At 39.7% G+C, this 12,273-nt stretch overlaps 1 protein-coding gene across 1 annotated transcript; it reads right to left on the bottom strand.

Moving 5' to 3' along the window:
- Window positions 1–2,325: 2,325 nt before the first annotated feature.
- On the bottom strand, window positions 2,326–10,459 carry AMIGO1 (adhesion molecule with Ig like domain 1). Its single transcript, XM_075264222.1, has 2 exons — window positions 10,325–10,459; window positions 2,326–5,120 (listed from the first exon to the last, which is right to left on the bottom strand). Exon 2 carries the CDS (start codon window positions 4,827–4,829, stop codon window positions 3,312–3,314), a length of 1,518 nt encoding a protein of 505 aa, XP_075120323.1. The 5' UTR covers window positions 4,830–5,120; window positions 10,325–10,459; the 3' UTR covers window positions 2,326–3,311.
- Window positions 10,460–12,273: the final 1,814 nt, after the last annotated feature.

Below are 12,273 nucleotides of genomic sequence, written 5' to 3'. Positions count from 1 at the left end.
TTGAGGCAGTTGGTGCACTGGAGGTGGGCTTCAGCTCCGTGGAGCACTGCTCTTGCTGCTCAGACCACTACCATCTCCTGCCTGCACCACCCTGTGCAGTGGGATTTGAGCCTTCCGCTATTATGACACATCACTTATCCTTCTTCAGGCAGAAAGAGCAGTGCTACCATTCTATAAGTGACATACATAACAGGGTATGCTGTTTATCACTGTAATGTACTTTTTTAATGTGGAGGTTACAATTGAATATGATTGTGGGAGGTGATAGACACCCTTTAATTGATCAAATCATTTTTTAGCCCTACAAACATTTAGGGCACGAGCATACATTTGGGTTTTGTTGTTTTGAAGCATGCAGTTTTTGAAGCCAAAACCAGGAGTGGAGTTTTAAAAAAAAAATCTAAAAAATCAGACACAGTTTCTGAAGCAAAATCAGTTGTGTATCATAAAAAAAAACAAGCGATACTAGCATTTTCTGAAGGCTTGCAGTGTATTCTTGGTATAAAGGTGTCATGTCTATATGTTAGAAATGAGTGGAAAATGGAGGGCCACACGGTGGCTCAGTGGTTAGCACTGCAGCCTTACAGCGCTGGAGTCCTGGTGTTCAAATCCCGCCAAGGGCATAAACCATCTGCAAGAAGTTTGTATGTTCTCCCCGTGTTTGCATGGATTTCCATCCCATATTCCAAAGACATACTGATAGGGAAAAATGTACATTGTGAGCTCTATGTGGGGCTCACAATCTACATTTAAAAAAAAAAAAAAAAAAAGAAATGAGTGGAAAATGTCATCTCCAGCCAGTATTTAATGAGCCTTTATTCACCTAAGAGGTAATTTATAAGAGTAAGAGTGATGACGTATCAAACATATATAGGACTATTAGGTTCAGTGGTCAGAATAACTTTCTGCATTAGGAGACTGCTCTGATGATTGAGGGATATTAGGGATTAATGTGAAAAAGAAAATAGGCAGGGTGGGTAACAATCCAAGGCTTATAGGGCCTCTCAACTGTCCTAAAAACACAATTGAGGGCGAGTAGGATTGGGCATGTTGTATTTTGTCTTGCAGTTTGTCTGCTTCATGGCTAATCTCGATATGTTTACAAGCACAAGACAACAGATAAGAATACCGTTACCTAATTCAGTTTGACAAGTCAGAACATTGTGACCCTTTCTGCATGCAGAAGACGGAAACCTGTCATGCCGAGTCCAGCCATGGGCGCCGGTGAGCGTTTTATGTGCTCCGCGGCGAAACCGTTTCTTTTAAACCGGACACAAGTACTGCATGTTCAATTCTGTGTCCGGTTTAAAAAAAAAAAACGGTTTTGCCGCGGAGCGCATAAAACGCTCACCGGCGCACACTGCCGGAGACTTTTCTAGCCCATTCAAATGAATGGAATTAAAACATGCCGGCAGGCTTCCGTCTCTTGCCCCTGTTTTGTGCAGGAAACGGAAACCTGGAGAATGGAGTACGGGCACAGATGTGAACGAGCTCTGATCCGTTTTTTCCTCCAAAGATAAGCTGCCACCAGAGATATCTGGTCACCGTTCATTTCAAACTTCACATAGAAAGCAAATGCTATACATGAGGATTTGCCGTAAATGTATGGGCAGCTTTAGATAGAGCTATGCCTGAGTGAATAAAGCAAATTACTTGATGTAAGCTATCTCATGGCACTTTCATAACTTTGAAGGGGACCTGTCTGACTTTTAGACCAATAGGTCCTTAGTCTCCAAAAAATAAAATTTATACTTACCTGGCTCTTGCGACTTCCATTGCCGCACAGTTTACTAAAGCTGGAGTGGTACATGCCGGCCATGCTGTACTTCTTCAGCTTCACTGAAGAACTGTGCAGGTGTCAGAAATACCAGAAATTTGCCAGGTATGACGCATTAGATTCACCTCTAGGTATGTACAAAGGTTTTCATTTGTCATTGTGGTCCACAACACAATTAGGATAAGTCCATTGGAGACACTGAATCTAAAGTCCCTGGACAACTACTTTACTTACCTGATCAGGTGGACTCTTGCAAGGAGATCGGAAGTAGCCGTCAGCCCCCTGACTTGCTCAGCCCCTAATTCCCTGATCTCACAGGTAATCTACCTGTGCTATGGGGGCCAGCATAGAAAGGGCGGTTGGAGTACTGCTTGTGATCACATGACCTGGGGATCAGGACAAGGTCAGAACCTCCAGGTTCATCAAGAGTCCGCCGGATCAGGTAAGTGAATCTAAACTCTCCATACAACCCCTTTAAGCCATCAGTCCATAAAGACTTGGGGGGGTTATTGTCTCAAAAGTCTGTGACAGGTTACCTTGATGTAAATTAGGAAACTATGCCAAATTTTTTGTCTTGTCAATACTAAAACTTCAGCATTTAGCAGCAAATGTTGTACTGCTATGCGGGGCTGCAAAATTTCCTTATATATAAATAACAATGCTGTTGTCAGCATCCTGAAGAAACAGAGGTATGACACAGAAGGAGGTGATGGAACATGGCTGAGTGTGCTCACTTTACAGAACAGTCAACAGTTTTCAGCCAACTTTACACCATTGACATCAGATTCCCAGAAGTACAAATTCTAAAGGACTACAGACTGTCACGTATAGGGGTTGAGTAGCATGAAGGGCATTTTCTGGATACTCAAATACATATGAAAGACTGTGCTAAGTATTATACCAACATTTAAATGAACAATATATTTTTAACTTTGTATTACTTTCAAGCTACACTAGAAGCTTGTGCTTTTCATCATCATTGGACTGCGCTCTCAGTTATCGCTGATTCTTAGGACACACTTAAGTCTATTGGATCCATTTACAGGGACAATGTGCTATACCTGCCTTTTTGAGATTCAGCAGCACCTGACCGCTATAGTGTACAGCTTTTAATAAAGCAGTAGTGGCAAATAAGGTGAAGAATAAAAAAATAGTATTCTGATTTTTAGCAGTTTTGGTCTAGTTGCTGTTCTTATTAGTTGGTACTGAATGTTTTGAAACTATTTTTCCCCATTTACTTAATTGTTTATAGCTACACTAGATCTAATACATGTACTTCGGGAATGTTTTCAGCATCCTCAAGACCTTTGAAGTCTCCATTTATTTTCTACTCACACTTTTCTATTTTCTTCTACATATTCCTACCATACTAACACTCCCACTTCTATTTTAAAATCCTTTCTCATCTTTCTTCTTGTCTTTCAATACTAACCTGACATGCACATGCGCTTTCAGGAGATTTTTAGTAAGACTTCTAGATTTACTAGGTTAATTATGAGAGCTTTACAACCATTTAGAATTTGGTATTTAACCCTCACACTACAATAGGGGTATCAGAAAACACAGAACTTATTGATCCAGGATCGGACAGTTTCCTTTGTGGAGATGAAGGTTGTAGTGAGTTCTTTATCCCAGGGGCGTCCTGTGAGCCATTTGGTTTAAGTTTTCCATTTTGACCTCGTAGGTCTCCAGGGGGCTCTAGGAAAGCCACGTGACGACTGAGCGCTGCTTTGTCACTGGTAGTCTCGTGGTTAGGTGTTGCACTGAGGACTGAGGAACGAATACTGTCCCTGTCCTCTCCTTGACCTCTATCACCTGTCCTACACCAGCAGCGGCATGGTGTCAGATATAAGTAGATCAGGACTAGGATGACACTAGCCACACAGCCCACAAGCGTGGTATAAGCGGTATTTAGTGTGTCCTGGTGCACGTGTCTTGTGAAATTAAACACACTGAGTGTCACATATAGTGTCTCATTGAGTGTCTCACTTTGAGCATAACAAGTGTATGTGCCACGGTCCTCCAAACGGATATGTCTTATTTTCAGACTGCCATTATTCAGCACAGATATACTGCTATTTGTTTGATCACCATCATATTGTTTGTGCATCTCTTTTCCAGGTGTCATCCAAATCTGACTTATATCTCTTTGCTTAGTGTCGCAGTTTAATATCACCGTGTCCTCCAGATATACTTCCATTCCACTCTCTCGCACAATACTGCAATTCATGAATTCACTTTCATTGAGGGAAAATATATTTATAGAAACAGTTCTTTGCTGGGAAGGCGGGTAGCACCGTAACTGTTCTCGGAAGTCCATAGTAGATGCCAGCTGTCGGACATGCCAATGCCAGTACAGTCCATACAATTCACAGTTGCAGGTCAGTTGATTTCCATGCAAGTAAAGCCTGTTGGTCAGCCAAGCAGGCAAAACCCGGAGTTGTGACACGGGGAGACTCTTTATTTGATTGAAAGAGAGATCAAGTAGTGACAACTCTGGCAATTTTTCTCCATCCTTCACCAGTTCAATAGGGAAGCGTGTCACTAAATTGTAGCTCAAGTATAGCTTCTGTAAATGCGCCATATCATCAAAAGCAGTGCGATCAATATCTACAATTGCATTTTTAAAGAGAATAAGAACCTCTAGGTTTTCCAAAGCACTAAACGCATTCTCATCAAGTATACGCAATTTATTACAAGATAGGTCTAAGTGCCGCAGGTTGGGGGTCATATGGAAAGCCTCTGATGACACAAAAGTAATTTGGTTGTGCGATAGTAATAAAGTGTGTAGCCTCGTAAGTGGAACTGGAGTCCATTCAGCACGAAGACGTGCCAGGTTGTTGTGAGTGAGGTCCAACATTGCTATATACTTTGGTAGGCTGCTAGGAATAACAACCAGTTCCTTTTTGGAGCAACTGATAACATCGCTTGCACAAAAACAAATCTCTTGGCAATTTAGTGGAGATGCTTCTAACACTGTCGTCATTTTTCCAAGAAAGCAAAGACTGAAGGCCCAAAACAGTTGTGGCCAAAAGACACAGGATAGCCACATAGTGAGAGATGGGTCACAGATAGCAGACTCTTAAATTTGTTGCATTGTACCAGACCATTGATGGCAGAAATTCACTGGCACAGGACAGTAGAGACACTTCAAACATACTTAAACGTCTTAAAGAGTATGATGAAGGAAAGTCTTTAGAAATTACGGAATTAGCCCATATTCTTTCTGTTCAAAAAACGGGTTTCAATATATTTCCGTGTCCAGCTCCATTATGGCACATTAGGAGCCAAAGGCAGATCCCCAAAAGGTATTAACGGGTATTGACTGCACGAAAACAAATCCCTGTTAGGAAAAAAAGAAAGTTTTAAAACACGAGCTGCGATAGTTACAATATATCACGTCTTTATCCAAAGTGTTTTGAAACAAACAATATATTTATTTTACATGTTTAAAGTGGTTGTCTCATCTCAAGGATCCTATCTATACTGGTAGTTTATGAAAATTGAAGCCTTTTTCTAAATATATTGCTTTAGAAATTCTGCTTTGTTTGCCTTGTATGTGAATTTTTTTCTCCCATTGTTTACACAGCATTGCTATAACCACGGACCTGGGGATAGGACAAGTGACGTCACATTATTGCTCCACAATCCCTGCAGCTAATTGCACTTTGCTGATAAAGCAGAGTCTGTTATTTCTCTATGTAAACACACAGATAACACTGAGCCTGTACAAGAATCTTAAGATTAGCTGACCTGCAGAAGTGTTGTTTGTCCCGTTAAGTGGGGGGTGGGGTGGTTTGGGTGAGAAATACAGGAAGTAAGAAGCAGACACTGCCTACAGCCTGGCTGAAAAACTAACTGAGATGGGAGAACTCCTTTAATGATAAAATTAAATCATTTTTACCAAGCTCATATGCTAGTGCTTAGACATTGTATGAAATAAATCAGGTATTCTCAACAGGGGTGCTCTGTAAGGTCATGCCTTGACACTTATACTGATTCTGCTACCACACTAGATCGCATCTGATGAAGGTCTAAGGACCGAAACGTCATATCCAATTGATCTAGCCTGTCTTTCTATGCTAATATTTTGCATTATGTCAAAAGGCGTTAACTATATTGTAAAATAAATCTCTATATTCCTTTGATCACAAAACAGTGTGTGCAGCAAAATCTATTTTCACTCAATATTAAAGGGAGGCTGGCAGCAGAAAAATCATTATCAAAGTAATGATGGTACCTTGTAGTATGCCTTATGCACTCCCAAAATATATCTTTGTTACATTCAGCATTGCAGCACCATTATAAAGAAAATCACAGTTGTATTAATATGCAAATTAGGTGAAATGGGCTGTTAAGGCATTTCTTACCTTCACCGGTCTTCACTCTGTGCTGTAGATTACCTCCCCTGGCTGCTACCTAGCTCTTTACTGAGAGATCTGTCAATCAAAGGATGGTGGGTTGAGCTAGGCAGCAGCAGATAAGTTTAATAGCAAGAATAATGTAGTATGCCGCACAATTTTTCTCTTCAAATATAAAGTCACTTTCAAAAGAGGTCCCGAATTGACCCTCTAATGGAAATGGGAAGAGAGCCTGAAATACTTCTGCAGCAGCTGCACAAATCTCTCTGCTTGTTTGCTACAAGGTTTCACTCTGGTGTACAGGCTGTTCACAGAGCATAGTCTAAGCTTGACACAATACTATCTACATCTCAGCTGAGAGCAAGTCTCCCGAGTTTGCAACCTCTGAATGTAAGACATTCGAAGACATGCGATGTGGACATGAAGCCGGGCTGTGAAAGTACAGCTCTGTGTATATGGGGCAATTAATTGGTCATTGTGCCAGCCATGAAAAACAAGGCCAGCAAACTGATGACACAAACCCGTCGTTTGCATGAGGCCTTAATAAAAGTCTTTTAATTGATATCAAACTAATATCTTAAGAAAGGAAATGAATGGAAACATTAAAGTACATTAAAAAGTTGAATAGCCTTTGATTATAATGCTGGAAACCCCCTGTATATGAGCCCAGGTGACTTACATTTAAAGGAAATGAAGAATTTGTAGGACCTCTAGACTGAACACTGAATACAAGGCTCTTTTTGAGTACACTATTTATATATACAGTATATATATATATATATATACACACAGTATATATATATATATATATATATATATATATTTACTATATTATTCAGTGATAGAGATATAGTTGAGTAATTCCGAGCGTTTGTGTTTTTTTAAAATAAGTGCAAGTGTTCGGTGACTGCAAGCAGAGATTTTAATTGATTTGGCCTGAAAAACAAATGATATCGCTCATCTTTACAACTTTTAATAAAACAGTGATAAAAGGAGTATTTTGAATATTTCAGGTTGTACTCAGCTATCTCTGTCTGTCTCAGAAAACTGAATGGAGCGGCGGCACGTGTATGGCCCACTGACCCATTAATTTGAGGTATAAGGTCCTCCTGCTCTTGTGATTAGTAAATTACCCCCTTTCCTGTGGATATGGACTAATGTTATATAACCCAGGAACCCTTCCATCAAGCTTTATTTCCATAAAACTTGATAACTCCTTTCGGCCAAGGCCCCATGTTGTGCCCGCAGCAAAAAAAAACACTGCAGAAACGCATCACGTTTTTTCCTGCATCTCTTTTCACAGAAGGTTTCACAGAGTTTTCCTCTGTGGACTTTCTACTTCAATTATACCTAGAGGGAAGCTGCTGGTGTTTCTGTAGGTATATATGACATGCTGCGATTTCCAAAGCTGCAACGGTTTTTGAAAACGCAGCGTGTTCGTTGTGTATTTTTCCACAAAGTGGGGATGGGATTCGCTTACCCTTGTAGACGTGTACCAGTTCCTTTTGGACTTATAAGATTAATATACTTTAATGGGTTTTAAACTAGCAGGAAAATACATCCGATTGTTTCTCTAAGGAGTATATTGAGACTATGTGTAATGGACTTGATGAACATAAATCCAGTCTAGTTCTTCCTATAATCTGCATTATTTCTTCAGTTGCAGTAGGCTTTAGTGCTGTAAAAGCTAGTATTAGTGTGTTATTTTGCTTTTATATTAATTCTAGAGTAGTAAACCAAAGTGACTGACAGTTCCAACACTATTATTGGTAATAATTGATCTGTCTGGTATTGAGATGAGGGATGAGCTGATGATGAAGGAGCTGGAGATTACTTTGCACTTGCATTACCGTCAGACTTGCATTTAAAACCGTGGACTTTAAGATTTGGGTTTAGAATAGGGACAATAGAGAAAACTAAAATCTTTTCTGAACATAAATTAAAATGAAAGTCCACAACCCGTTTAATTCTGGAAATGGCAAATGTGCTAGATGATGCAAAACAAGCCCACTTTCACATTTAAACAGGGTTTATTGTTCTTCATAGCAAGTGACTCACCTATTTTGGCATATATAACTGATGAGTATGATTGGAATGCTTTTTCTTTGACCACATACCAACTACTTTTCCATTCAGCATTAATATATTGGGCTTGAAATATCTGTATGTGCTCATATATTTGGATGCAAAATGTATTATTTTCGAGCACATCTAGCAGTGGTCCTAACCTTTTGGGGTAAGGGGGACCTGTCACCAAATACAAAATGCTAAAAGCCATGTATCATTGGATTCACACTACGCTCCTGATCAATTTGGTCTTTCTTTTTAAAATTTGTCCACCCATTCAAAGGATATGACCATTGGTGGCATATATTGTAATTGGCGACAGATCCTCTTTGAAATAACCCATAATTTTGAGCCACATTGAATATTAAATGTTTAAAATCCTACTCCTATTGATATTTCTATAACCTTGATGTTAATATGCTCTAATAGGGCATTTGGACATCACAGAAGGGGGTCCTCTGCCCAAGATCTCCCTTTATGATCCGGTGGCTTACACTTGTCCTAGTATTACATAGACAGCCATTGACCCATTTCAAAGGTAATGCTTACCTGACTATGACATGGCAAAATCAACTGTGTGTTGGGAGTGCTAGGAACTGACTGTCTACATTTTGAAAGAGGTTATTTCTGGTTGAACAACTCCTTTAAAGAGGACTTGTTTCTTTTTATGACAGGTCTGTTTTAGTAAATATCTGTATTCCCCATGAAATAATAATTCTCATAATATTTTCTTATAACTCTGTTTTGTGCATTTCCATTTTTAGTTTTCCTAGAAATTTGCTAACAGGATGTTATCAGTTGGGGATGTACTCCTGAACACACTGCCGAATGGTAACATTAATGATAACATAATTTACTTATAATAGGCCTGTCAGAAGAGGCGACAGGTCCTCTATATCTGCCACTGTTCTGGTTTTGACCCATATTCTGTAATGACCTACCTATGGTCACTTGCACACACTGACAACTGGACCTGCAAACATTGAGTCAAATGCAGAAGTCTTGAGTGTCAGACATGGCTTCCAATTCATTGGTTGGGGAATATAAGCATACCATGTCAGGCAACATATAAAATAAAAGTATTATTTTGGTAACACTAAGTAGTTTTAGACAGACAGTGATGAAAGAAGAGTCAGTAGAGTATTCCACTTTCATCTTTTAATGAACTACTTCCATAAAGTGCTTGGCTGGCAACTTTTTACAGATCCTTTTCCTTCAGCTGACATCTGTTTTTCTGCTTTATATCAGAAATAGGTGGCAGCCACTGGAGAACCATTGTGTGTTCATCGCCATAATGACAGTTTTAAAACATAGAATTTTGGCAAATAATAAAAACCAGCCATTCATGATTCCTCATTGAGGTCTAGAAACTGTGGTTGATAGAGCAAATCTATGTATGTATTATACTATAGGTACACAGAGCAGCTAAACATGACAATGGCATCTCTCATCACTTTGCTGCCTGCTGGCCAATAACATATCTGATGTGGCGCAAAGCTCAGCAATACTCATTTTGCAATACACCAAAAATTCTTTCTTGCATGAACCCAATTAATTCCATACATCTGTCCATTACTCCTAATATGGCTTATACATTCTTCTCCAGTTCCATGTATACATGTGTATATGAGACCTACCTGGAGTGCTGCCTGTACTCTTGTCATATTCTGTGGGTGAGTAAGTGTGTACAGTAAGTGCAGTCCTAGCACTGGATGGGAGGGGGTTGTATGTTTACGAGGATGATGCAGATAAACTGCAGGTCCTCAGGATGGATGTCATTGTGCGGCTGATAGAGATGAAGGTGTGTTTGTATACATAGTCATCTGTATATATACAGTCTGACCTTTACCGTATGTCCTTATGATGATAATGTCCTCTCGTGTGTCTTTATAAGTCATCTAATCCAAACACATCAGTGTATGTAAGCCATAGCTATGTTCCTCCTATGTACTTGGTGTATGAATTCATGACAAGACTTCTACCCCATGTCTATATATGCTGTCAGGTTAGATTTAGGTTATGTATGGAATCATTTCTCTGTAGTAGTGTTCTCTGGACCGCCTCATCCGCAGCACTCTTGGTATGTACCTGACTTGTCAATGTATGGATTTTACTGTACCTGTCTTCTTGCTCCTGTGAGTTCCTTGCTGTAGCATGTCGCTGTATGTCGCAGGCAAGGTGCAGTTCTTCTCTGTCCTCCGCATGCAGAAGCTTTGTCCGCTGCAGCCACTGCTGATCTCCCTCTTGTTATTGGTGCCAGTGAGCTGGGGGAGGAGAGAGAGTGAGAGAGAGAGAAGGACAAAAAAGAGAGAGGGAAGAGGGTGGAGAAAGGAGGGGGAAGAAAAAGACAAAAGGAGGAGGGAGACAAGGGGGGCAGAGATGATAAGGGAGGGTAACAAAAGAAAGGCAGCAATGAAGGAGGAGGTTGTGATATGAAGCCGTCCTGTTTGATGCTCAGTGACTCAATGCCCTTGTAGTCAGGATTGGCTTTTTTGCATCTTCATTGATACTTGCTATAGATCTGCAGTAAATGTCAGCTGATTTCCATTTTTACTTCCCTCTTTTATTATATTTACTCAGTCTAGTTCCCTTGATATTTTTCTAAGACTACTTCTCATAACCTTTCAGCAATGTCCTTGAATCATGGATTCCTTTCATTTATCCTCTATACCTGTCCTTAGATTTTCTTCTTCTCTGCACACCCATCTATAATCTCTGGCCCTTTATGTTTTACTTCATTTATTTCTATGCCTTGTGCCTGAAGGATTGCAGCTGTGCTGGATATTGTTTTTATTGTATCATGAATTATTTGTTGTTATCTTTACAGAATGAGCAGATGCAACATGCGGTATCGAAGGAATCTTGTGCCCATGTATAATGTCCAATGGTTTATATACCACACCGCATGCACTACCCTTTAAATTTCTAACCAGCTAATACTACTTCATGGTAAACTTCTACAGATCAGAGGATTTATCCCCCATCATCCTCTTTTACTCTCTACTCGTTTTCACAGGTGGTTCTTTGTAGAATTTAGGATAAAGTAAGGCAATGTTCAGAAGATGTGCAGGAAAAGTTCTATCACAAATGTCTGCCTGGTATATGGCATTGTTTAAACTGTACAATAAAGTACAGTATAGACTTTTTATCCAGGGATTCCATAGAAAACTTATGTATGGAACCATGTACTGTATACAGTGGCATATTTCAAGAGTGACTGTCAATGTCTGCAAAGCGCTGCAGAATAAGATGGCGCTATACAAATAAGCATAAATAGAAAATAAATAGTAGCGCTATATGAATTTATTAAGTCACTTATTTTGCTCCCGTAGCATCCTAAAGAATATGTCACTAACTGTATCCAATCCAATCCGCATTACTAACATGTGAATAACCAAAACTATTCGGCGTATGGCGTAGCATATAAAGAGGGTGTAGCATGTAGAAGGGGCGTCTCCTAAAATAATAAATAATTACTCGTAATCGAGGTAAAACGTTCAATCAATCGTGATTTTGATGTAGATCATAATTGCCCAGTCCTATTCAAAGCTATCAGAGATTTGTCATAATTTGGTGCACTGTGGCGCAATTTATGTCATGCCCACTTTTATGCGTCACTCCTGTTGGTATTTACAAGCAGAGCAGTCACTGTGCTGCCCTGAGCGCTATTTACTGTGAGTTACTGCTGCGGCTTTAACTACTCACCTGTGCCACCATCAATCTTCCTCTGCCACTATCCATCTTCTTCTGTCCATTCTCCTCTACCACACTCTAACCTCTGTAACCCTCCATCCTCCATTCCTCTGCCACCCTCCATCCATCCATCTTTAGTCATAATTATCTATCCAAGAACTATGCATTATTATGGTGCCAGACAATATCAATAATATCACCTACACTATAAAGAACATGGATAGTAGGAGGATCAAAAATAGAATTATATGTAGAGGTCCAATATAATAATAGAATGTATACTGATATTAATACAAAAATCTGTATTTAACAAAGGTTTGTCCAGATTGTGGCAATTTTGTCCACTAGCTTAATGGTAACCAAACAGTTAAGCTC

This window comes from Leptodactylus fuscus, chromosome 2 (assembly GCF_031893055.1).
Source record: "Leptodactylus fuscus isolate aLepFus1 chromosome 2, aLepFus1.hap2, whole genome shotgun sequence".
Lineage (NCBI taxonomy): Eukaryota > Metazoa > Chordata > Amphibia > Anura > Leptodactylidae > Leptodactylus > Leptodactylus fuscus.
This window is presented reverse-complemented; position numbering and strand designations above follow the sequence as displayed.

Bases quoted from the DNA above. Each gene is read 5' to 3' on its own strand.
- AMIGO1 (XM_075264222.1), bottom strand. From the start codon at position 4,829: ATGTGGCTATCCTGTGTCTTTTGGCCACAACTGTTTTGGGCCTTCAGT.